This window comes from Colletotrichum fioriniae, assembly GCF_027942845.1.
Source record: "Colletotrichum fioriniae strain IMI 355084 chromosome Unknown scaffold_1, whole genome shotgun sequence".
Classification (NCBI taxonomy): Eukaryota; Fungi; Ascomycota; class Sordariomycetes; order Glomerellales; family Glomerellaceae; genus Colletotrichum; species Colletotrichum fioriniae.
The window spans coordinates 4,367,059-4,392,881 of record NW_027076837.1 but is presented as its reverse complement, the minus strand read 5'-3'; the positions used below and the strand labels follow the sequence as shown (position 1 = coordinate 4,392,881).

Here is a 25,823-nt window from a genome sequence, read left to right as displayed (position 1 = left end):
TTGACCTGGCACTCAGTTGCTCGTCAAGCAATGCGTCGATCACGGACACGACATCACCAAGGATGTAACTTGAGGGAAGGGAACTAATGCTCTTATAACAGTCTTATCTACCATTGGTGCTGATGATCAACCAGCAGCGCATCACGCGTAATGTGTGCACTGAGTCGGAAAACCGTGTCTTTCCTTGATACGGGACAGATAGAGTTGGGCGTGGCTAAACCCCGCATTGTTATCGGTAGTTCAAGTATACTACGGATAGGTAGGTACTTGGAGAGTTTGATAGACCGAAACCAGGATGACCGAAGCAACTTGTTATCTCCATGCAATGGCGACCGTATCTTCGCACGTTCAACCCCAGCCACTATCACTGTTCCCCGCGTTTCCACAATGAAGATACCTGTGCAGTATGGTAAGCAAGTTAATACATAGTTGAAGTGAAAGCACGCGGGTGGGGTTCTGTCATTCCGGCTGCAAATGATAGATGACGAACGGTGCGTTAGACTGCCTGGGCAGCTATTGGCAGTATGATAGTACCTTTCACTATCATCCCGGATATCAACAACCACTGGAGAGTGGGTCCGGCTCCGGGGCCGGTCGGTCTGTGTGACCCGGCCCGGTGCACTTCCTGACGGACGAGGACGGGGACATCCTCTCTGTCAATGCGGCCGGCATTGCAATGTACAAGCCGTTGAACAAGAACCACGGATACGGATATTGTACGTAGATACATGAATATCCGCACCTGCTAACGCTACCAGACCATCGGGTCCGGTGAATGTGGCATCCGGCCGCCGATGCCACATAGCTGCGATATCTAGGCGCTTAGCGACCGGAGCGTTTCTTTATAGTTCTCCCGCGGCCAAAGGCTTTGCCGCAGGCAACGTAACGCGGGAAAAGGAGACAATGCCATTCTCACAAGCGCAAGTCTTAGCTCTGAATCAACAGTATGGCATCGTTTCCGGGTCGACGGAGCGATAGCGGCGAAGTTGGACTTTTGAAATGTCCAAGAGGTGTTACCTGGGGCCGAGACTGCTCATATCAGGTGGGACCACTGTGTTAGTTGGCGGGCATAGCGGATGATGACGAAGCGCACGAAAGCGACTTTTTGGATGATTCACAATCTGCAGTAGTGGTGGCGGCGGAAAATGGTTCGTACTGCGTTCCAGTATTGGGGTCGCGGAGGAGGTCGTCTGGGGGGAACACCTTCCCGTTCCTATGATGTTTGGCTTTGGTTTATTCCCTGTAGTGTGAAGTTTGTCCAGGTCTTGGGAGGCCCGTATCATCATCGTGAGATGGTTCGTGAGCGAAATATCTGTGCGGTATGGCCATCTTCTTTCCGGAATCATATCAACACACAAGCAGGCACTGGAGATGTTCATCATGAGCCAGAACTACCTCGAGCGCTCTGCATTATCGGTCTGATCGATCGCTATTCTTTTGCTTACAAGCTCTGGATTGTTTCGCATCCGCAGGAGCGCTGTCTTGAGGCTGTGTGTAATTAGTGTGGCCTGGTCGTTGCAGATGACGGTGGTGGCGGGCTTATCGTCGACTTCCTAGACGCTCGCTGGGCTTCGTGTGTACGGGAGGTCATGGCACGGAACCGATCTATTGAGACTGGCCTCGAAGAGAGTAAGTTAGATTGTGTTCAGGTTGTCTTTGGCCTCGATCGCGATGAGTCTGATGTCGTAGACACCTAGGGATAATGCGGGGTAGATTGACGACTGGTCGTGTGTATGAGGATTTCGCTCACTTTTCCAATCGTAATTGACATCGATTTAATCTTTTAAAGATGTATGTGAGCTCTTTAGATGTCTGAGTTCCTTGGATAGTACTCATCATTAACCCATTGTTCACAAGTCTGAAATTCATGTCACCAAGGCAGATACCGAGGCGGACAGGGTGAGTTGAGGGGCTTGCTGTAGCCTCTTAATGCCGCCAGAGTTTGGACCAGATCAAGCCAGACTAGGCACTTGCTCAGCCTCAAAAAGCCTCTGTGGCATTTATTTGAGCTTGGCACCTACGCTGAGCTCCATCTCGAAAGATCTTCAACACATTTCCCATCTTTCATCCGAGTTGAACCTGCTGGGTTACACACTACCTACTGTCGCCCGTAGAGCCTCGTCCCCGCACTTTGCGCCGCAATTAGAATAATTACCCTAACATCTAGCCTCGTTTACTAATATAAATTTACAATCCTATTTAAGTATTTTATATACTATTATAAGGTAATTAATACTAATTTAAACAAGAAATAACTATATAATTAAACCTTAAACTTTTTTAACTTATATATAACGTTTATCATTATAAAAAAATAAAAGTGTTTTTTTATTTGGAAAAAGTTTATATAAATTCTTTTCATTAATATTTTATTTTAAGTTTTTTTATAAGTTCAAAATATAAATTAAACTTTTTAATTTCTAACTAAAAAGAATTAAAAAAGATATATCATAAATTATGTATAATAGCAAAAGTTTATAAAATAAATTGATTTAAAATTAAATAAAATCAAATAAAAAAAGTAATTTATATAAAAAGAGATTTTTTTTAAATAAATTTAAGGTAACTCATACTATTAATAGTATATTTATATATTATTTTAGTTATGATAATAGTTAGTAAATAAGAGGAGTTCCAGGGTTAGGGAAGGATCTTCGATTACTATGCTGGTTCGCGGAGATAAAGTAGGAAATAGATAAGTTGTCTAAGTAGAAACACGAACTACATCAAGCTTCAACATCAGCATCTTCAGCACTATGGAAGACTTGTTCATCACTAACTTCCGCAGCAGCCTCTCAGAGGCACTAAACCGGCGGTGCTCAGTAATTCGTAATCTGAAGCCTTAACGCACCGCCAGTCTAGCACCTTAGCCAGTAGTGCGCCATATCAAGTGATGTCAGTAGTGAAACGTAGGGTCATATGTGGCGACTGTCATTCAAATCTAACAATCTGTGTAGAAACTCTCATTCTCTGCAAATTAGCGGCCCCCTTGAGTCCCTTCGGCTCCAGTATCAATGTCATCCTGGATGTCTGCTCCCCCCCACCCTTTCCTGAACCGATGAACCGGCTGAGGCCATGCACCTTACACTTGCGACCAAAGCTGTCATTTGTGGAAATTGCCTGAGAATTCAACAGTCCCATATAAAACCTCATGTACAATCCTTCCCGGATAGGTAGCTGCCAGGGAGCATACCTCTTTCGTCTATCTGGGCGGGGGCGTTGGTCTCCAATCCTTGGCCGCCTCTACATAAATGAAGTCCTTGTAGCCTCTGTCGAGGAAGCCTGCAATAGCAGCTCTCCACTCTCCGCTGTCCGGAACGAGATAAAGCTCGCAGACGTTTCCGAGACCTTCTTCCATTTGGCGAGCCGCAGTCTCCATGATGCGCATGTTCTTGAAGTAGGCGAAGGCGATGTACTCACCCGTAACAATCGCCCCATGGCGAGTTCTGTGGATCTTGCAGTACTGGCCGATTTGTTGAGAACATATCTCAACGTTGCAGTCCATCTTCTTGCCGGAGCGCAGCGGTCGGGTGACTGCCGCCTCTCGGTGTTGGTGAGCGTCGGGCTCTGCGTCGACAAGCATTTCGTCGTCATCATCGGCTCCACCGCCATGCTCGTCATCCTCCTAGGTGACTCGTGTTTTGGTCTCGTCGATATCCAGATAGACATCCGGGTTCGAAAGGTCATTGATTTGATAGTTGCCGGCAGTGTAGTCATGGGCGATGATGACTGGCTGTTCATCGGCACCAGGTATAGCGATGGTTCTCGTGCCAGCGGCGGTCTTCTTGCCACCGAGGATCTTCTTGCCAGCGCCGAATTCGCCATCACCTTGTTGTGCGGACCGAATCCAAGCTTCCATTGGTATGACATATGGTTGCTTGAACTCAATGTTCAAGACGACTTTACTTCTCTCGTCGTCAATGGTCTTGCCCGGTTGCGTACCTTTCCTAATCTCCATATCGCAGCGGAAAGTGTACTTGAAATCTTGTCCAGCAAGGACGCTTCTCTTGGGGTAATCACGCTGGGCCTTTGCGACAACCGTGCGAGTGTGCTCGCAAAGAGTCTGGACGTCTGTGTGCCGCTTGTATATCTTGACCGCGGGTTTGTTGACAGTTGTGCGGGTCGCTTGGTATGTGCGAGTCTCCTGGTATCCAGAAACGACACCGGCGAAGACGTCTTTGTACAGCCACTTCGTTAACATATCCTCGTTGTGGATGACGAAGGCTGAGTCTTTGGGGGGCCGCTGAGTTTGGCCAAAATCCGTGCCAATGAAGTGGCCAGCATCTCGCGCTCTTTGGAAAAGAGCCACGCCCTCGCCAACGAGTTCGGATGAGTCGCAGAGTTTCAGATCGAAATCAATTTCGAGTTGGGCCACCGATTTGCTGGCTTTATGAGTGTACCGCTTTCTTTCGCCTGCGGATGGGGGGTTTTGTGGCAAATGGTCGTTCAGAGGCTCGCGCTGGATGATGGCATCCAGAAGCAGAAGGGATGATGCCATCGTGAGGCGAATCGATTTCTCTGGGGGCAGTACTGGTCGTCGTCGGGTTTGTAGAGGACGACGTGATGTGAAGAAGGTGCGATGGGGAAAAGGCGCGAAGGAAAGAAGAGGCGGAAGACTATTTCCAGATACCTTTGTATTTAGATAGCAAGGAAAGAATCAGATCTGGAAACTTCCAGAGAGAAAAGGTGGGATTGCTTGTGGAATGATGAGGTGAGGTACCTCAGGTATTAGGTGAGGTACTGTACTTGGCAGATGATTCAAGATTCTTTCTACCTTATTCACGCCTCGTCCTAAAACACATCACAACTTCCATATTAAGATCATGTTTATTACCAAACGCATACTACCCTACCCCTACCACTACCTTTATAAATACTACCTCTACTAGTTTCCCTTTGAGTCTCTGTCTTTGAGTGTATATTCCTAGAAGACTATACGCAAAGCTTTGCAGTATAATAGTGACAAGGAAAATAGAGATAAGGATAGGTGATGGCAATGACACGATGAAGGAAAGGGGCTACCTTTAGGTCGGCTGGCGGATAATGTTGCCATTACCTCACTTCCTCTCTACCAAGTCCTATTCATCCCACCCTCGCTCAAACAGCCTCTTCTAAGACACACCTCCGGAGCCTTACTACCATTTCATGTAGTACTCAAAGCGAACAAAGCCTCCCACTACCGCCTAAAAGGCAGCTACGCCTCCGTCCTTTCATTCGCGCTGGCTCATACGCGACACTTCCAGAAACTCGAAGACTATGATACTTCATTCTCCCACACATTGTAAATAGGGCTCTTTGAGACGTCGAAGAGCCTCATCAGATTAGGGTAAGAGTGAATTGGACGATAGCTGGGTCCGCGACATGCTGCGTCTGAGGGCGGTCTACGGCGACGAGGTCGCCATGGCATTCGTATATGTTGCTGCCGCTGTTCAGATCTTGTAGGATACGGACAACTTGTTTCTGGTAAACTGCGTCGACTTGGGCAAGTTCCAGTATGTCTACTCTGGCGTGATCGTTCCGGATGTTGATGAAGAACCTAGTTTGGAAGAACTCCCGCGTGGATGAGGGGGAGCATTGGATCCGGTCTGGCGTTCCGCAGGCACTGACACCGAGACAATACGCCACAGTGTCTGATGAATTAGAGGTACAAGGTGACCAGCCCTTCACGCAGTGACTTCCAGAGAAGCTCGATGCGATGTCTAAGGGCTTCGGACCTCGGACCTCGTAGCGCACTCTCATCTGGGGAATCACATTTGCCCAGTTTCGCCAGTCGAGCAGATCGATGCCGCAAGGCCTCCGCGCTCTTTCGGTCTCGTCTCTCTATGAAAAATTGCAAGATTTTGACCTAATTGCAATGAACGTCTGAATGGAAGCTTGACCTTACGTGAGGTTTTAACAGCCTTAAGCGATGGGTAGACTTTACAGTTCCATACCTCAACACGATGGCTTGGAGAAAGACGAAGGCCCTCATGCAGAACAGAAAGAGGAATTGTCTTGTAAGGGCGGCTTGTGACTAAGGGTTTCCTCATTTATCAGTAGTAACAGGAATAAGAGCAACGACGGAAACAGAGGTAAGTGCGTAACGGCACGCAGTGGACTGGATGCTTAGCTTGCGACTCAAAACATTCTCAATTTCTAGGTACCACTACCACTACTTGGCGCACCAGCATAGCTTGTTCTTGCAACTTGAATAAGATGTCCCATGTTCAACAGCGGGAAGTCTTTTTCCCATCCAACTGACTGAAAGCACCAAGTCAGGTGGGCTTCATCAAAGCGATTCCATGTTGAGCTACCTACTGACAGCAATGAACTTCCTGCTGGAAAAGATTAACCCTGACTAATATATTCATCAGAATCATCTCTGCTTCATTCGCGTTCCAATGCTCCTCATCCCATCATCTAATGTATTGGTATCACTTTGTGGATATGCCTCCTCCACCATACCCCGACTCCGAACTTTCAGTCCGCCACATTCAGTGTCTCCTGGCCGGTGATCAATCCCAAGGCGTCGTCTCCGTTGTGTCATGATAGAAACCCCCTCACCACTCGCGTTGCGTATGCTCAAGAATGCGAAGGTTGAGAGTCTTGGTCCAGTTCAGGTTGCTTTGATGCCTGACGGGCCTTCGACAGCTTAGGGTTCTTCGATATATTGGGATTCGTATATTTCGGGTCGTCAAGTTGTCCGAAAGTGCGAATTAGCCAGCTGTCGAAGTGCGCAGGCTTCCAATGATGGGGAAACCAGCCGTGAAAGTATTGCATCTTTGGCAAAGACGTCTCGCCCCAGGGATGAGGCGGCTTCTTCCAAATTTGGTAGATCCTGAGAGGCTCCTTCCTCTCATCGTCGATCATCGCATCGACATAGTCAATTGCCACAACACGAGGGTGCTCTGCATCGAGAACCTCATCTCCGCGTTTACCCGTGAGAAGAATGTTTTGGGGATCGAGACGCATGTTGACCCCGTGATGAAGCATATTCACGTAGCCTTCCAGGAGCTCCTTGAAGACTTCCAAGCGAACTTTCCTATCAAAATCCCAAGTGGTGCCATCGGCCATCTTGCACTCCTTCATGTTTCGAGGAACTAGAAGGTATTCTTTGGCGGTCCGGAAACAAAGCTCCTCAATGCTGGTGCCTTCAATGTACTCCATGATGATGGCTCTGGCGAATCGTTGCTTGTCCTCCACAACTGAATTTGTAGTCGTCAGCTTGATGGCCCAGGATCCGTAGTATTGAGGTGCAAGGTGTGAATATCCAGTCTTCTTGTGAGTCCAGAGATGCTTATAAGCACCGGCCTCGCGACTGTGCTCCTGATCGGCTCTAGATGTCACCTTCCAGGGCCCTTGATACATTCCGTACTGGAAAGGGTAGAACATGGCATCGTACACCTTGATGACTGCAAGCTGACCCACGGTCAAGCGTTCACCGTCGAAAGATTCCACAACTGGGGCCTTGCCGGCGACGTCTGGTTCTTTCTTACTCCCAGTCCCTCGAGATAGAGAGGAACTACCCGCATTCTCCTGGCTGAACAAGCTCGCTATCGAGGACCTGGCGAATCGCTTCTTCACCCGTGTGCTTTTCGTTCTCAAGAGTGAAACACTTCGAAGCAAGGTTCCTTTTTGTTTCTTGGACATCCCGTCATCGTAATTGGCTTCGTCAACTTTGCACAGAATGACCTGGGTGCCAGCAACCGGCCCACCGGATATGGTTTTCATGACGGTGAGGTGGACAGTGGCCTTGTATTGGCCGGCAATAGGATTGCTGATATGTCGGTCGTGATAGACCAAGCCAGTGCGAGAGAGGCGCTTTTCGGCTTCGGACAAAACTGTGTCATCGCTGTCGATGCCTGGAGGATTGGGATACTCGGAACGACCGTAAGGTCGGCGCGGAGCTTGGTAGGTGAGCACCAGCTTGCTTCCCTTCTCGTATTGTTCGAAGTCTTTGGACAAGCTGGCATCATCGATGAAAGGCACATTTTGTGATTGGGGTGCGGGTTCCGTGTCGGTAGGAAGTTGATCGCTTAATTGCGGTTGTGGTTCCGGTTGCAGTTGAGGTTGAGGTTGCTCATCCGAGGGCTCATCTTGCTTCTTGGGGGGCTGCTCGGCCGTTGACGGCAGCTGCGTGCCTTTGGGCGGACCATCCTCAGACCCAGAAGGCGGGGTATGCTCGCGCGACGGCCAAGGAGGTTGTGCTTCGTATGAGGAGGTCATGGACTGAATGAATGGAGTCGCCGAGTCCGGAGAGGTAGAGTACTCGGACGAGTATCTCACTGGGTTGGTCAAGCGAATGGGAATGGGTCGGATTGAGACGTTCTGAGTTCCAGGTTGGGGCTGGTTGTGTTGAGATCCCGTTGACTGCGCCAAGATTGTCGGTGATGTTTCGATAGCTCGGACGGTATCTGCACCGGAATCATCGTCAGAGACTTCAGGTTGCTGGATGGGAGCTTTTGGCGGCATCTTGAATGAGTTGTATGCAGATACTACGCATGCGACGATACCGTTGAGTCGAGTGATAGTAGACTGACCGAATTGTGCGTGATCTTTCGAATGAGGCACGCGATTTGAGAAGAAGTAGAATTCGCGCGGCGCAAATCGGACCAAAAGAAGAAGTATTCTGGTCGAGGATTAATAGGATAGATGGTTTTTCTGTGAAGGGAGCAAGAAGATCCGCCTACAGCCTCCAAGGTGCTAGAAGAAGGTTTCCGAAAGGATGGGGACGTGAAAGGCTTCCAATCATTTTCTTTTTCTCCTCATGCCTTTAGGTCACATGACTCCTGTCTGGTAGAAAAATCCAATTCAGCAAATGATTTCTTTACAGTGAAGAGATTTCCGGTTGTCTCCCGCCTCAGGCTCCAGGTCTGCAGAAAGGGAGGCTGACAGGCGACTCGGTGAGGTTTTTGCCAATAAGGGACACATCCAGGCAGCAGGTAGCCACTGGACAATGAATTACCCACCTTTTCTTTTGTGTTCATTCAGGATAATAGGGACTCACCTGCAGGAAAATCTCCTTCAAGCCCCTTGATCGTCCAGCAGGTGCCCATCGTTGGACTACTAGACTAAAATGATCGGAAGAACAAGGTCCCCTGGTGACTTGACTGGGAGAATCTCAAAGAGGAGGGAGCACCTTTTGATGCCTGATGGAAGTCAGTGTAAACCTGCAATGCACAACCTTAAGGGAGTGGATGGGAGCCTACTCAGAATCTGATCATCTTCATGTATTCTATTCCCAGAGCCCAAAAAGAAGTGTGTTCTTCACATGGAAGGGTGAAGCCCACCTTAATGGCCTAGTGGTGTACACTTATGGTAAGGTTTGTGGTCTGGAATAGCATTTCCCTTTCTCATCTTGCTGACCATTCCAACCCTGATAGGCTATTGGCTTTCAAAGTGATGACTTTAAACAACGATTTCTTTCAAATAATGACACCAGCAGCACTGGGAATAAGCTACACTTGACTGCCTACAAAAGAAGGTAGATAGGTGGGTGACAAACTAGTTCCTCTCAAAATCTTGCCTCTATCTCTGTCACTCCTACTCCCGCTGTCCTGTTGACAGTCTTCGTCACTCAAGAGATTTCGCTCTTTATACACTAGTCTATGAAAACTATGCCCCAAGAGAAGTGGCTAGGGGATACTAATGGTAGTGATCATAAGGAAAGTGAAACTCTTGCGTGGACCGGTATTCTATTCTATCATGTAAGGTACTTGGTAGGGTATAGTCTAAGAAAGAAAAGAAAACATGACAGGAAAAGCGGCGTTATTCAATACCAGTCATAACCATCTTGGTGACCAAAAACTCGTCGATGCCGTACTTGCTTCCTTCGCGGCCAAATCCGCTCTGCTTCACGCCACCGAAGGGCGCGGCGGGATCACTAATGGCTCCTAGAAGCAGCTCGTTAGCAAAAGTCTTCCATCAAATGCTCTCACAACTGGACAACTTACCAATGTTTACGCCAACCATGCCAACCTCGAGCGCCTCCGCCACACGCCAGCACCGCGACACGTCCTTGCTGAAGAAGTACCCAGCAAGACCAACGTCCGCATCATTGGCAAGCTCGACAGCCTGCTCCTCGGTATCAAACGCAAACAACGCCGCCACGGGCCCGAACGTCTCCTCGGAGCAAATCTTCATGCCGGGCTTCATGTCCGCCAGCACGGTGAGGTCAAAGTAGTTGGAACCCAGCTCGGCCAGGGGCTTGCCGCCGAGAAGCACCCGCGCGCCCTTGGCGACGGCGTCCTTGACGTGCTCGTCGACCTTGGCGACGGCGCGGTTGTGGATGAGCGGGCCGTGCGTCGTCGTCTCGGCGAACCCGTCGCCGACGGTAAAGGTCTTGATGGCGTCCACGACCATCTGCGAGAACTTGTCGTATACGCTGCTGTGAACCAGGATCCGGTTGGCGCACACGCACGTCTGGCCCGAGATTCTGAACTTGGACGCGATGAGGCCCTTGAGCGCCGCGTCCAGATCGGCATCTTCGAAGACGATGAAGGGGGCGTTGCCGCCGAGCTCAAAGGACAACTTCTTGAGCGTTGAGGAGCATTGGTTCATCAGCAGCTTTCCAACGCCCGTCGAGCCGGTGAAGGACACTTTCTTGATGACCGGGTGCGTCGTCAGCACTTTCCCCACGGAGACGGTGTTATCCAGGGCCGTGATGATGTTCACCACACCCGCGGGGATCCCCGCGCGGTGAGCGAGTTCGGCGAGCGCCAGCGCCGTCAGGGGTGCCTCGGCCGGTGCCTTGACGACGACGGTACACCCGGCCGCCAGCGCGGGCCCGACCTTGCGCGTGATCATTGCGGCGGGGAAGTTCCACGGCGCAATGAGGCCGCAGACGCCGACAGGCTCCTTGAGCGTCACGAGGCGGCAGCTCGGGTTGCTCGCCTGGATGGTGTCGCCGTAGATCCGGGGCGCCTCCTCGGAGAACCACTCGAAGAAGGAGGCGGCGTAGCTGACCTCCGTCTTCGCATCGGCCAGGGGCTTACCGTTTTCGAGGGTGATGATCTTGGCGAGGTCGTCGGCATTTTCCATCATCAGGTCGAACCATTTCCGAAGGAGGCGCGCTCTGGAGCGTGCCGGGGTCTTGCGGAAGGACTTGAAGGCATCGTGGGCAGCGAGGATCGATGCTTCGGTGTCAGCCTCGTCAAACTCGGGACACTTTGCTACCTCGGTGAGGGTTGAAGGGTCTGATGAGAGTGTCAGCTTGGCTGCTCCTCCCGAGTTGATGTGGTGGTGAACTACTCACTCTCGACTGAGAATACTTTCTCAGATTTGGCGCCAACCCATTGCCCGTTGACGTAGCATGATGTCTTCAGCAGGGAAGCATCTTTCAACTGTAACATCACAATAGTTTAGCAAACGAATGGCATTCACTAAGAGGCTCATGTCCTCTAACGGGAGGACCCCACTTACTTGATGTGCTGATGCCATTGTGAGTAAAAGCAATGCACCTCGATCTTGGTTCCTGCAGAAAAGTGGTCTGATGACTACAGAACTACCGCGGCAAGCCGGACAGGCTCATGCGGTCGACTGTTTATATGAACCCTTTCACGATGGCGTCAAAGTTGGCGGCACTGCGATATCGTTGTCGCCTGTCTGATACCGGTGTGGGAACGACAATTGTGGTTTTTTGAGTGGGACCGGCCCGGGCCCGGGGGTGGAGCACTCGGAGGGGGGTTTGACACATCTTGTGATTTGAACCCGCTGAAAATGGCAAGAAAATAGACCAATTCTGTACACTAAAACTTTCGCCCCAAAACGCCTCAATGCACAATGTGTTTGGCATGAGCCGCAATCGGGACTTTAAGGATGGGTCATGCTAGATTCAATGGAGATTTGGCGGGCTTTTCTCTTACGCCTTGGCCTGGGCCCGGATGGGGCGCCGGTTCGGGACCGGCCGGCTCGTGCCCGGCTCCCACACATAGAAGGGGCGAACGGAAGCTTTCGGGCGTCACCACGGACGATAAATACTCGATCTCCCAACACTTGACGATGAGTTTTTGTATCAATCAAGCTTCAAGTGTCTCTTAGAAAAACGGACAGGTATAAACCTTACACTATATCGCGCCTTCTCCGACTCGTTCACAAGATCACCACATCTCAGTTGCTCAGATCAAGACTAGACCTTCAAGATGCCTGCCGTCATTGAGCACTCGGTCACCACGGAGGTCCCTGGACCTATCTCCAAGGCCAGCGCGAAGAAGCTCGACACCTTCTTCGACGCCCGCGCTGTTCACTTCGTCGTCGACTACGACAAGAGCTCCGGAAACTAGTACGCAGCAACCAACGGCTGTATTGACGAAATTAGCGCTAACGACTCTCCTTTGCAGCATTGTCGACGTTGACGGCAACAAGTACCTCGATGTGTAAGTCTACTCCCCGGAGCCGCAGCCGCCGATCACCTCGCCCGGCATACCAATCGACCCGCATCTCGCTAATCTCCCTCGTTCTCAAAACAGCTACTCCCAGATCGCCTCCATCCCGGTAGGCTACAACAACCCCACCCTCATCGAGGCCGCCAAGTCCCCCGAGATGATCTCCGCCCTCGTCAACAGACCCGCCATCGGCAACTTCCCCTCGGGCGCCTGGCACGACCTCCTCCAGAACGGCCTCATGAAGGCCGCCCCGGAGGGACTCAACCACATCTTCACCGCCCAGTCCGGCTCCGAGGCCAACGAGCTGGCCTACAAGGCCGCCTTCATGCTCTACCGCCGCCGCGAGCGCGGCGAGGCCGAGTGGTCCCACGAGGAGATCCACTCGTGCCTGCACAACACCACCCCCGGTTCCCCCGAGCTGGCCATCATGAGCTTCAAGAACTCCTTCCACGGACGCGGCTTCGGCAGCTTGTCCACCACGCGCAGCAAGGCCGTGCACAAGCTCGATATCCCCTCGTTCAACTGGCCCCAGGCTTCGTTCCCGGCGCTCAAGTACCCCCTGGACAAATACGCGGCCGAGAACGAGGCCGAGGAGAAGCGCTGCCTGAAGGAGGTGGAGGAGCTGATCCAGAGCTGGCACTGCCCCGTTGCTGCTGTTATCGTTGAGCCTATCCAGTCCGAGGGCGGTGATAACCACGCTTCCCCTGCCTTCTTCCAAGGTCTGCGCGACATCACGCAGAAGCATGCTGTTGTCATGATTGTTGATGAAGTCCAGACTGGTGAGTGACTCTCTGACCTGGGTACTTTTATATGCATTTGTACTTATATGATTAGGCTTCGGCGCCACTGGCAAGTTCTGGGGCCACGCTCACTGGAACCTCACCTCCCCTCCCGACATCGTCACCTTCTCCAAGAAGGCCCAGACTGCCGGCTACTACTTTGGCGACCGCATGCTGGTCCCCGACAAGGCCTACCGCCAGTTCAACACGTATGTCGTCCCTATCATTGTTGTCTTTCATTGAACCACCGCTAACAAGCCTGCAGCTGGATGGGTGATGCCGCCCGCGTCATCGTCTGCAAGGCAGTCATTGACGAGATCCGCGAGAAGAAGCTCGTGGAGCAAACTGTAAGTGAACCATTCCAGACGCATTATGACTCACAAACTCACACGTGTTACAGGCTCGCGTTGGTGAAGTCCTCTACGCCGAGATGGAGAAGCTCGCCCAAAAGTACCCCGACCACGTCATGAACCTCCGCGGCAAGGGCCAGGGAACCTACGTCGCCTTTGACACCCAGAGCGCGGCGGCCGTCACGGGCTCGATGAAGCGCCTCGGCGTCAACATTGGCGCTTGCGGCAAGGAGACCATCCGTCTCCGCCCCATGCTCATCTTTGAGGAGGCACATGGTAAGTCTTTTGAAGAAAAGCCTACCTTATCTTATACGAACAGGAGTCTAACACACATCTCTATAGTTCCCATTTTAATCTCTGCATTTGAGAAGACCTTTTCTTCATTGTAAAAAAATCATCACGAAAGCATGGCATGGACGGGAAAAAACAAAATATTTGGCGGGTTTAGCATAGCATGGATTTACAGCTCCGACGATAGACCCAAGGTGGGGATCACAGTTTAGGATGCTCTTTTCTCTTTTTGATACCATAATGATAGAGCCGATGATGGCCTTGAAAACGGAACATATCTCCCTAACGTTCTCATAGTGAACTCTCAAACGAAAGGAGGGAACTTGATTAATACCTCCAATGATTGGCACATGTTTTTCTATTGGCAAATAGTTGTCACGTCAAAACCATCACCGATAGTTTCCACGTGCATCTTGGTATGGATGGCTGACTCGGGTAAAATGACAAGGTTCCTGTGCGATGAAGTCGTGTAAGTCCTCCCAACGACCTTTGAGTCGCAATCCTCATCGACGAGTTAAACACACATTTTCAGTGTACCCATTCAGGACCCCCATCCCCACGATCTTTGTCTCACAGACAGCCACTCGGGTATACCAACCACCGCACCGCACCGCACAGTCTAAGTCGGAGGGGGATACTGACTACCGGGCGGAACCAACGGGTAGCGCAGCCGGCGGCCGGTAGCTTATCAAACAACAACCGGGAAATGCCTGTGGTCTCTATTTTCGGGGCATCCCCCTTCTCGGGACTGGTCGCCTCGCCGAGTGATACGCAACCGGTTCATCGGATCCGCCTTGACAGCCGGCTGGGGTAACAGGGGTCCGTCGCGGTATGGCACATGCGGTGGTACACCGTACCCCGCTCATCCCCGCGGGCCCAGGCGCCGAGATAGGGCGATGATGCGCACCGGTGATGAGGCTATCTATGGCCTTTTTGGCTTAATAATGGTCTACTTTCAATGGCTGGAAAGTTCGTGATGGTCTCATATAAACCTTCAAGACCAGATTCGAAATGACAAAGACTCACCTTACCCGAAAATAAGCTCTTCACATGATCAAAATCACTTTGTGATTCACCTTCACAATTACACATCCCAAAACATGTCATCACCAAGGAAACACGTCGTCTTCGACATCGTAGGCACCTGCATGTCCTACGACGCCATCCCCCGCGCCATCGAAACCCGTCTCGGCCCCAAACTCGCAGAACACAACATCAAGCCCGCCCTCCTCAGCTTCGCCTGGATCGAGGCCGCCGAGCGCGAGTACACCTACCTCTCCATCCAAGGCCGCTACCGCCGCTTCTACGACATCTTCCGCAGCCTCTTCTACCGCATGCTCTTCCAAGCCGGCGTCCCGGAACCGCGCAAGCTCGCCACCGATGACGACGTAGCCTACATCATGGACCGCTTCCTCGAGCTCGAGGCCCGGCCCGGCACAAAGGAGTGCTTCACGCTGCTGCGAGAAGCCGGCTTCACCGTCTGGGCTTTCACGGCGGGTGACGCGAAGCGCGTGGGCGGGTACTTTGCCAAAGCGGGCATCGACATGCCCGCGGAGAACCTCAAGAGCTGCGACGCGGACGGCATCGGCAAGCCGGATCCCAGGGCGTATAAGCCCGTGCTGGAGAGCTTTGGCGGGGAGGAGGCGTGGTTCGCGGCCGCGCATATGTGGGATGCGTCGGCGGCTAAAGGGTGCGGGTTCAAGGGGGCGTGGTGCGCCGTGTACGAGGGGGGAGCCGTGTACGGATTTGTTTGGGGAGATGGATGTCATGGCGGCCGAGTTGCCGGAGATGGCGCGGAAGATTATAGCCGCGTCGGAGGGGGCGGCCGCGGCGTAAACGGCGTGATGGAAGGGGATCCTTATCCGTTTGATGGGCAAAGGTCACGGGGCGGTTTGGTCCTCTCGGTCTCGCTTTTCTATGCGGTAAACTTCCCCGTAACAATGAACAAAATGACCAATCTACATGCAAGTGCTTTCTACTGTGAAGAAGATATCGTTCTCGGGTTGTTGGTTGAAGCTGATTCGCTGTGGACATCTTGCATGTCACTGGGCGCCTGTCATTTGCTTATCACACCTCAGAGGGGAAAAAGAGAGGACCCGGCAAATTGCCGGTCCCGTCCTCCCCGCCGCCGGTTCGGCCTCCGGTCTCGGACACTCGCCGTGTTTTCCGTCACAAAGCCCCCCCCCAACAAGCAACAACATCCACCCGTGACCCGGAGCTGGAACCACAGAGATATCGGGGGGCATGGGTCCCATGCCCGATGGATGCTATCTCAGTTTTCCGACCTTCACTGCTTCTTATCAGTCCCAGTTGAGCTTCAGCGGCACGTTGGTTGATTGAAACGTGCCGGTTCGTTTTGATAGTAGTGCCAGCCCAAAGAAGCGCTTGTCTTCCCAACCTTGGTATATAGAAAGTCCACACATATTGCTTATCAGCTCGGGCTTCACTTCTAGCCTGCCCAATAAACCTTTGCCCCTCCTTTGGTGAAAAAGAGAAACCCGAAAGAAGCCTGCCAAGCACACCTCCCATCCAGGCCCATCCACTCACACCCCAAAATCATGCCCGCACCAAAGCCGACGAACCGGACCCCGGTCCCCAACCCCGTTCCCTCCTTCTGGAACGCCGCCCCCCGGCCCCTCGACGACCACCGCACGACCCCGGACCTCCCCGCCACGAGCGACATCGTCATCATCGGCGCCGGCTTCGCGGGCGTCGCCACGGCCTACCATATCCTCAAGGACAATCCGTCCCCGCCGTCCATTACCATCCTCGAGGCCAGGAAGGTGTGTTCCGGCGCCTCGGGTCGCAATGGCGGGCACGTCAAGCCCGACACGTATTTCCAGGTGCCAAAGTACACCAAGCTCTTTGGCCCCGAGCAGGCGGCCAAGTTGGCTGCGTTTGAGGCCTCGAATGTGTACGCCGTCAAGGAGCTCGTGGAAAGCGAGGGCTTGGATTGCGATTTTCATCTGACGAGGGCGGTTGATGTGTATCTTGATCCGGAGCATGCCAAGGAGACTGAGGCTGCGTATCGGGAATTAGTGAAGGCGGGAGTTGTGAATATGAAGGATGTTGCTTTCACTCCAAAGAAGGATGCTGAAAGGGTAAGTCTATTTCTCCCCTTACACCGATGATGAGAGATCTAGACTAATGATCCAAATACAGGTCTCAGGAGTAAAAGGCGCGCAGTGCGCCTTCTCCTTCACGGCAGCACATCTATGGCCAGCCAAAATGGTCCACCAACTCCTAGACCGCCTCCTCAAAAAGGGGCTGAACCTACAAGCCAACACGCCAGTAACATCAGTCTCATCAAAACCAGACGCCGCCGGCCGCTGGACAGTCCAGACCCCGCGCGGTGCCATCAGCGCGGGCAAAGTCGTCGTAGCCACAAATGGCTACACGGCACAAGTCCTCCCGCAATACGAAGACCGCATCGTCCCCGTCCGCGGCCTCTGCAGCCGCATCACGACCCCCGGCGGCCCCAATAGCCCGCACCTGGTCAACACGTACGGCATCCGCTTCGACGCGCGGAACAACGACTACCTCATCCCCCGAGCGGACGGGAGCATCGTCGTCGGCGGCGCGCGGCAAATGTTTTGGCACAAGCGCGGCGAGTGGTTCGACAACGTCCGGGACGACGAGCTGGTGAAGGGCGCGTCGTCGTACTTTGACGGGTACATGCAGAGGCACTTCCGCGGGTGGGAGGAGAGCGGCGCGACGACGGAGAGGGTGTGGACGGGTATCATGGGGTACAGCTCCGATTTCATGCCGCATTTGGGCGAGGTGCCTGGGAAGCCGGGGCAGTTTATCATTGCTGGGTTTTCTGGTCACGGCATGCCGGAGATTCTGCTCTCGAGCAAAGGCGTGGCGGCTATGATTCGCGATGGGGCTTCGTTTCAGAGCACGGGGCTGCCGAGTATCATGGAGACGTCGAGGGCGAGGATCGAGAGGAAAGATAGTCCGCTTGAGGACGGGCTCAAATCTTTGTGGGAGGATGACGTGAAGGCGAAGCTATGAAAGAGAAGAGATTTGTTTTTCCGGACCACAGTTCTAACTAATATGATGACAAGTCAACAAGAGACTGGTCTACTCGGTGTACTACCTTGCTGAATCTCAAATCCTCGAGAACACTCTTTTCCTTTACTTTTCTCCCTCGTAAGAGCTTTCATCTGTCATTAAACACATCACTGAACATCGGTTGTCTACCTAGGATCTAGAATGGAAATATTAGGAGACCAAACGAGCCTAGAACACGATCAGATGCCGCACCACGAGTCAAGCCAGCTCCAGAATCTGGGTTCCTGGGTTCGTGCTTCATGCAACATTTCGGCTCCGACCGGGATATAGCCGGCTTCCCCGCGTCTATGGTCGCGAAAAAGAGCGGGTCCACTCCCTCCGACCCCCCGCCGACCGCGGCGCTGGAGGTTTCGCCGAAATTCTGCCTCCCCGACCCCCTCCCCTTCTGGGAAATGGGGCGCGCGGCGGTGGAGGACTAAAGTTAGTAGAGAGAGGATTGGAACTCAGCAGGCCTATCTTAGCTCCCCTCACACACAAACTTGGAACAAGCACTCTCATTCACTCACTCACTCATTCCTTTATCCACCCGCATACCTTGCCCACTCTCACTCCCGAGGAATTGCAAGGGCATTGAGAGACAGGACCAGACCTTCCTTTCTAAACACGGACTTCCTTCGTTACGGCGGGGTCACTTGAGAAACACTTTCCGCGGAGAGTTAAGCAAACCTCCCTGAGTCCCCTACACACAAAGAAGACCAAGCCAGAGAGACAATAGAGAAAGAGAACACATAGAGACAGAGAGAGTCCTCCACCACCGGCCCGGGTCCTCGCCTGGCCCTGTTGATCGGCACTGTCCACCCTCTCTCTCTCACTATCTACTACAGTCCCCTTATCGGCCATTGCGACTCCAAGAAGAAGTTGTAAATGGATCCCGAGGATGGCCTGCGCCTGCAACGACACAAGCAGCGTCGCGTAGCGGATAAGGAGCGGAAGAGGGCAGTTCGAGCGTACGATGAAGCCCTTTTTTTCTTCTTCTGCTTCATGATTTCTTTTGTTTCCCTCACCCCCTCCCATTACTAGTTACTTGGGTTCCCGTGTTCCAATTGATGTTGAGAGAACCTCCCTCATGCTGACGCGACCAAGCTGTGACGGATGTCGGCGACTCAAGGAAAAATGCGACGGAGGTGTCCCTTGCCGCCGGTGCACCCGTCTGCGCCGGCAGTGCGAGTTCCTCACGCCCACGACGAGAGATGAGCCCGGATCAGAAAACTCGACAAGGTGAGACTATTAGACCTCTCATCTCAATTCATCCCATTCCTCCCCAAATATAAATCTGTCATGAGATTGCTTCTCAAAATGAAATCTCAATGCTTTCCATTGGTTCACGCCAATAAGACATCTGGCTGACGAAAGGGCCGTATGGCGGGTTATTTTAATAATAGACCCCGCCACTCGCAACATCATGAAGACGCCCAGTTGAGCCAGAGAATGTCCTACATGGAACGGCTCCTGGCGCACTACACCGGAAAGAGCACTCTCGACGCCGAGACTCTAAAGACCTTGGCCGAGTCCGTGGAGAAGATGAAGTCGCCTGCTGGACGACCGCGCACCGGCCCGGAGGGCGCGGTGACCGGGGCCGGCGGTGGTGCTGGTGGTACTGGTGCTGGTGGTGAAGCGGATGCCACCATGGAGCCGGACGTCGGCGCCGAAGCAGAGGTGCAATCGCAGAGCTCCGACTCTTTCAAGGTTGACGAGATAACGGTTCAGCCTCTGGAGAACAACATCACACGTAAGGCGGGCCCCCTTCTATCTCCCTCCTCCCCGTCCCCTACCCTCCCCCCTGCTCTACGCCTCCCCCTTCCCCGGGACCGCTTCCCCGGACCCTCAACAGTCTCGGCTTTAGCATCCCGAAGGACCTCTCCCCGAAGAGCGCCATGTTGACCTCCGAGCAGATTACTCCGGCGAGTTCTCACACTGGAACTTCTCCATGCGGATAAAGCAATGGATCGAACAGTGTGTAAACGTAAGCATGCCCCCTCTGATCACAGAGCCTACACCAAGCCAGCATCGCTGAACCCCCCTCATAGGACGCCCCGGATGGTCCAAAGACACAATTCAAAGAATACTACCGCCCAGAAGAACTCCAGTCCCCCTCCAACACAGTAGCCTCCCTCTCCTCCCTCCCGCCCCGCTACGTCGCAGACTTCCTCGTCCAGGCCTTCTTCAACCATGCCGAGACGAGCTACTTCTACGTCGAGCGCCACTGGCTCATGGACAGGCTCGACCTCGTCTACGAGAACTCGGCCTCATTGACGCGCCGTGACGTCGGCACCGTCTGCATGATCCTCATCATCTTTGCCATCGGTACGCAGTACGCCTACCTCGACTCCCGGAACGAGAGGGGCGGCCCGCCCAGCGCCGCCGCCGACTCGAGCCCCTTTTCGGAGGACACCATCGGCATCATGTTTTACCAGCAGGCGTGCCGGCTGGTCCCCGACGTGATTACCATTTCGTCGCTGGAGAGCGTTCAGGCGTGTCTGCTCATCGGCCTCTATACGTTACCCCTCGACGCCTCGGGGCTGTCGTACGTGTACTTGAACCTGGCGGTCAAGCTCGCAATCCAGAATGGTATGCATCGGAAGCACCCCGGGGCCGCCATCGACCCTGTCATCCGGGAGACGAGGAACCGTGTCTGGTGGACGGCCTACACAACGGAAAAGTGAGCACGCTTTTGTCCTGAGTCACTTACTCCTTCTCACATGTTGACTTCATCTCCTAGGCGTATCGGTATATTCCACGGTCGGCCAGTATCCATCGCAGCAAGTGACGTTGACGCCGAACTCCCCGTCGACAGACCAGAAATCTGGCCCGGTTCAGCACCGCCAAACACGGCACACATGCTAGCCACACTCCAGCTCAACAACGCCCTCAGCAGAATAGCTCACCAAATGTAGGTCGTCCCCTACACCGAACCCTCTTATCTCCTCGCGCTAACATCAGCCCACAAGATCCCTCTTTAAAACTTTTGAAAAGAACGAAATCCCAGAAGGCATGGCCAAGCTCGTCGAGATGAAAGCCCAACTCCACAACTGGTGGAACAGCCTCCCAGAACCAACCTTCATCAAGGACCCAACCACGGGCCCCGCCGTCTTCCGCCCGACAATGCACCTGAGGCTAGAATACTGCCTCGTCCGCATGTTCGCCGGCCGCCCCTTCATCTTCCCCCGCGAATCGGCCCACCGCGGCAGCACAGCAAGCTCCTCCGGGTCCCCCGCAGACTCCGTCGCCGTCACCGTAGTCGCAGGCGGCGGCGGCCCTTCCTCCGGTGGTGCCGGTGCCGGCCGCGCCACGACGAGCAGCTCAACCGGCAAAACAACACACCCGCGCGCCGTCCTCGTAGCAGACTGTGTCGACGCCGCCCTCCTCGTCGTAGAAACCTGCCGCCTCCTTCGCAACACGGTAGGCCTCGCCCGCGCCTCGTACACGGAATTCTCCTCGTGCCGCGCTGCGCTGCTCGTCATCATCACTCAGTGCCTCCAGAAGAAGACGGACCGCCTCCGCGACGCTCTCAGAGAAGGCATGGCGATGCTGCGGGAGATGTCGGCGGGCGGAGAGTCTGCGAAATCGGAAATGTCCCTCATCGAGGCCTTTGAGCGCGCCATTTCGAGGCTGGACATGGCGGACGAGAGTAACGGTGGCGCGGGCGGCGCTGGCGGTGGTGCTTCTGGAGTGAAGGAGTCTGATTATGCGAGGTTTAAAAAGTGGGAGATGTTGTGGAAGACGGATACGCCTGCGCAAGGGCACGGGCAGGGAAATGGTGATGCGAGGAGCGAGAGGGATGGACTTGATGCCGCGGGGCTGCCGATCCCGCCGCATCCTGCGGGCATATGGCGGGGTGGAGGACACGGGCACTCTGGTGGCGGAGGAGGACATGTTCCTCCCGGCGCGGGGAGGCAGGGTACGGCGTCGTTGCCGCCGGCGATGCCGTTTTTCGGACTCGATGGGAGTCTATCGCCTATGCCGCCTGCGCTCGACGAGTTCTCGGCCATGTTTGGGAACGGATACGTGCCGGGTTTCGAAGGTATGGGCGGAAGTGTAAACGGGAACTGGATGGGTCTTTGAGTTCAGGTCGTAGGAAACTTTGAAAGAAAAGGAGCCAGTCGGTTGAGACATTGTCTACTCCACGGCCGGCGGAATCTGGAGTTTGCGTGTCTTTGTTCACCTACTTGGATGTGAATATATCTTCACATCGGCCGTACCTTCCACACGGTCATACCTTTCCGCACCTTCCGTGAAAACCCTTTATACCCCCCCTCAAGTTCATTCCTGTCACCCAGCCAGCAGGCGCCCCCTTGGGGGTCAGGTCAAAACTGGCTGGGTGGTGGAGTGGTTGAAGTCCACGAACAGCCTAATCGGTGAAGGCGAAGAGGTCCCGTGTTCGAGTCCCAGCATGTGCGCCAGAGATGTAGCCCCCGTTCGCCACCGGGGGGGTGAACTCTTTTGCTTTTTGGTATCATCAAGGTAGTCTGGTCAGGACGAAGAATAAGTAAACTACGCTCTGAAACAAGACATGATGATGTTACTGCGTGTCTGAACTTGATGAATATTGTTTGATGTGAAGTATTAGGCCGGGAGGGAGTGGGTGATCGATTTCTTACAAGCCGTCTTTGGGCTGCTGTTCCATTTGAAATGAGGAGGGAAGCTACATCAATCCTCAAGAGGCGGTGCATATAAATAATGAAAGTGGTCTGCCTACCACACTGACCCCTCAGATGTGGCCTCATGGCCGACCTCCTGTGCAGGAGACCTATTCAGGCAGAACCACAAAGCCAAGGAGTGAGAACGGAACACGGGGTAAAGGAGAGAGGAGTCTGCTCATGTAAGAAGCTCGATAACTCTGTAAGATAATCTGCAGAATGACCTTGGGAGCTGAACTTGGCATCGGACAGACTCCGGGCCTTTGCCGCCCGCATAGACCTCAAACTTGGTATAATATCAGAATATTTGAGCAGCACTTGCTCGCATACTACTGAATAACATCACGAATGTGATCTTTGTTGTATAGTAAACATGAGAGAACTTCAACCTACAAGAGTCAATATCCTGCAATATGAGCGTCTTGGCTGAGAACTACAACAAAATTAAAGGCTGACCATCGCCACAAAAACAAAACACAGCAAACTAGTTCATTGTCTCGCTTAATATTTCTTCTCCCCAGTTATCTAACCCTTTGATAAACCCAGCCTAACCTAACCATAAACCCCTTCACTCCGTCGGATCCCGCCCGCCCTGCGCCGCCATGTTCCTCTCATACTCCTCATCCGACTCAAAGTCAATCTCGGCAGGCAGCGTAATCGGCACAATGGGAATCCCATTCTCCTCCAGCTTCTTCAGCCTCGCCGCCGTCGCGGGTCTCGACTTGTTGATGCTGTACACCTTGATGCGGTGCGCCGACGACGTGACGTGCAAGTCCCAGTTCCTGTGTAGTCTCATCATCAGTCTCTAGATCATCGTCGCCCTCCTCTGCCCACAAAACCGGAAAGAGATTTTATAAAAATCGTATCCAAAGAATTGTAAAGATGAAGGGCAGAAAGACAAGGGAAAAGGGGGGGTAAAAGACATACCAAGCAGACCTCACAAAAGTAGGCTGCGTATTACACGCATTATCCCACGTCCTCACACAAAACTCCAACCACCCCTCGGCGTCAACAGGCAACTCAATCTCCCACAACCGCCACGCATGGAAATACTTGCCGCTCATCTTCTCCCACGGGACCTCATACCACACCCCGCCCCCATCACCACTGACCTCGACCCTCACAGGCCAATGCCCGCCCCCCGAATACGCCCACCCCTCAACCTCACTTTTCCGCTGTGAACGACCTGCTCCATATCCCGCGGCGTCATAATCGCAGAACTCACAGGCATCTCCTGGATCGAGAACCCGTTGCTGTACTTGACATTCTGCTTCCCCACCTGCGGCGTGTAGTAGATATACTCCCTTCTCTGCACGGGCGCACTACTCTCGCTCGCGATGGCCTTCACTTGCGTCAACCACTTTGTGCTCCGCGCCCCGATATACCCAAACACCACCGTCCGCAACGGAAACCCGTGGATCTTGGGAAGCGGCTGCCCGTTCATCTCCCACGCCAACAGCACCTCGTTCGCCTTCACCTTGCGCCACGGCACGCTCACGACGTAGTTATACACCTTGCCCTTCTTAAAATACGTATCCGCGCCGTAAAACTCCAGGTGCGCCGCGCCGTCCTTTAACCCGCCGCAGTACTTTATGACTTTCTTCAGAGAGACGCCTGTCCACCGCGCCGTGCCGATGGCGCCCTCGCCCCAGGGGGCGTTGATGAGCTCGTCGCCGTCGCCCGGGTACTGCGCGATCTGCTCGATGCGCCGCGTGCCGGAGCACTGGATCGAGACGACGCTGGTCTGGTGCGCGAATTTGGTTTTTAGGTCGTGCAGGGTGAGCGTCTGCGGGTCGTTGACGAGGCCGGCGATGTCGAGGGTGTATTTGTCTTCGTCGATTTCGGGGATGCCGCCGTGGTTGCGGACAAAGTGGTCCTTGTTGGAGGTGATTTCCGTCTCTACCAGGCGTTTCTGTAGTTTTCCCGTGTGTCAGCCCTCTATCGGGATGAGATGAAGGGGCCAGAGAAGAGAATGGGGATGATGAGCTTACACGGGGCGGTTCGCCGTTGTATGGAAATTGAAGAACGTGAATCATATCCTCCGCCTTTTCCTTCTTGACGATATCCCAGCTAATCTCGGGGATATGGCCCAGCCCGCACGCGTAGTGGTACTGCTTCCATCGCTCCCCCGTAAGAATCGGATTGGTATCGGGCAGCGGTCCCAGTTGATACTCAGGCGGCTAACAGCAGGTAAGACGAAGAAGATTCAGTCAGCTGAAGCTCTCCTAACACATCGACACTCGGGGCCATTGACATATTCACTCACATCCGGAAAGTCATACTGCCTCATGAGCTCTTCAACCTGCTTCTTCTTCTCGGGATACTTCTCCCCCACTCAATGTACCCCTTCCAACCATCCCTCTCTTCCTTGAAGTGAGGCGTCTTACCCTTTGCCTTGAAGGGAATCGCGTGAGGTTCAGCAGGAGCCATAGTGAGCAAGATAGATAAAAATTAAAAAAAAAATCAGAAAGCCGATATCAACTACACAGGTCTCTTGATTAAGACCACAAAAGATGGGAAGACGTCGTTAATAAGATGCAAAGCCACTCATCGACAGGCAACCCAACAACACGCCAGAAGTCAATCACGCACGCACGGGCAGAATCACGCCCAGAAACCATGACTTCCATCTCTCAGGTAGTCCAAAAATTTTATTACTACACCCCAACCAATAAACAGCCTCTCATTTAGAATCTGATGCCGTCATGAAGACATCAAGCAACCGTCTCCTCTCATCCGGAAGCTTTGCCGCGGCCCGGCACTAACAACCCGCATTGCAGGCGTGTCAGCGTTGCAGGAGCCATGTTACTTACCTGTTATCTACCCCCCCCCCCCCTCTACCCACGCGAGATAGCAATCAAACTCGAGTCTTCGGATCGGGAATCTCGGTTGCACAGTCGTTGGCAACAAGAGTCTAGCCACAAAGCCAAGATTTGTACCGTTGCCGTTGGTCGTGCCGTTGTGGTACTCCACTTAGTCATGACGTTGATCGTCCGGTTCCCCCCTGTCGTATGTTAAAACAAGCATTTGCCGTTTGGAACGCTATCGCTAGACTCGGTCAAAAGTCGGCGACACCTAGCATTCGACGAGAAACGATGGGTCAGGCATTGACGAGGACTCAAAGATGTTGAGGGCCATGACTTCGGGGTTTGAACATTAAGGGATGTATATTCCGAGCGATCCGCGATGAAACGATAGGGTAATCTAGGTAATGTGCTTCTCTCCTTAACGCCGTCAGCGTCCCATCATAGCCGCCTGCGAAAACCAAAATAATGCAATGTCCCGTCGGACGAAAAACTGACAGAAGCCCCAGAGTTGAAACTGGGGGCT

The 25,823-nt window shown here is 53.3% G+C and overlaps 8 protein-coding genes across 8 annotated transcripts; 3 read left to right on the top strand and 5 right to left on the bottom strand.

The window, feature by feature from the left end:
- Positions 1-3,202: 3,202 nt before the first annotated feature.
- N0V96_001110 (uncharacterized protein) lies at positions 3,203-3,583 on the bottom strand (the record flags this gene model as incomplete). The annotated part of the gene is made up of 1 exon (XM_053195227.2): positions 3,203-3,583. The coding sequence occupies one exon, from the start codon at positions 3,581-3,583 to the stop codon at positions 3,203-3,205; it is 381 nt and encodes a 126-aa protein (XP_053047197.2).
- A 42-nt stretch (positions 3,584-3,625) lies between these two features.
- On the bottom strand, positions 3,626-4,498 carry N0V96_001109 (uncharacterized protein; the record flags this gene model as incomplete). Its single annotated transcript, XM_065756129.1, has 1 exon — positions 3,626-4,498. One exon carries the CDS (start codon positions 4,496-4,498, stop codon positions 3,626-3,628), a length of 873 nt encoding a protein of 290 aa, XP_065615369.1.
- Positions 4,499-6,561: 2,063 nt separating this feature from the next.
- N0V96_001108 (uncharacterized protein) lies at positions 6,562-8,451 on the bottom strand (the record flags this gene model as incomplete). Its single annotated transcript, XM_053195228.2, has 1 exon — positions 6,562-8,451. One exon carries the CDS (start codon positions 8,449-8,451, stop codon positions 6,562-6,564), a length of 1,890 nt encoding a protein of 629 aa, XP_053047198.2.
- Positions 8,452-9,747: 1,296 nt separating this feature from the next.
- On the bottom strand, positions 9,748-11,418 carry UGA2_2 (succinate semialdehyde dehydrogenase NADP+ linked; the record flags this gene model as incomplete). The annotated part of the gene is made up of 4 exons (XM_053195229.2): positions 9,748-9,872; positions 9,933-11,174; positions 11,234-11,321; positions 11,401-11,418. The coding sequence occupies 4 exons, from the start codon at positions 11,416-11,418 to the stop codon at positions 9,748-9,750; spliced, it is 1,473 nt and encodes a 490-aa protein (XP_053047199.2).
- A 701-nt stretch (positions 11,419-12,119) lies between these two features.
- On the top strand, positions 12,120-13,880 carry UGA1_1 (4-aminobutyrate transaminase; the record flags this gene model as incomplete). Its single annotated transcript, XM_053195230.1, has 7 exons — positions 12,120-12,259; positions 12,318-12,353; positions 12,447-13,141; positions 13,197-13,350; positions 13,407-13,488; positions 13,542-13,767; positions 13,834-13,880. 7 exons carry the CDS (start codon positions 12,120-12,122, stop codon positions 13,878-13,880), a joined length of 1,380 nt encoding a protein of 459 aa, XP_053047200.1.
- A 1,002-nt stretch (positions 13,881-14,882) lies between these two features.
- On the top strand, positions 14,883-17,796 carry N0V96_001105 (uncharacterized protein; the record flags this gene model as incomplete). Its single annotated transcript, XM_065756128.1, has 3 exons — positions 14,883-15,520; positions 16,316-16,883; positions 16,945-17,796. 3 exons carry the CDS (start codon positions 14,883-14,885, stop codon positions 17,794-17,796), a joined length of 2,058 nt encoding a protein of 685 aa, XP_065615368.1.
- Positions 17,797-19,284: 1,488 nt separating this feature from the next.
- N0V96_001104 (uncharacterized protein) lies at positions 19,285-21,918 on the top strand (the record flags this gene model as incomplete). Its single annotated transcript, XM_065756127.1, has 5 exons — positions 19,285-19,585; positions 19,749-19,819; positions 19,884-20,515; positions 20,576-20,746; positions 20,805-21,918. 5 exons carry the CDS (start codon positions 19,285-19,287, stop codon positions 21,916-21,918), a joined length of 2,289 nt encoding a protein of 762 aa, XP_065615367.1.
- A 1,143-nt stretch (positions 21,919-23,061) lies between these two features.
- N0V96_001103 (uncharacterized protein) lies at positions 23,062-24,923 on the bottom strand (the record flags this gene model as incomplete). The annotated part of the gene is made up of 6 exons (XM_065756126.1): positions 23,062-23,275; positions 23,421-23,443; positions 23,662-24,405; positions 24,485-24,673; positions 24,760-24,827; positions 24,881-24,923. The coding sequence occupies 6 exons, from the start codon at positions 24,921-24,923 to the stop codon at positions 23,062-23,064; spliced, it is 1,281 nt and encodes a 426-aa protein (XP_065615366.1).
- Positions 24,924-25,823: the final 900 nt, after the last annotated feature.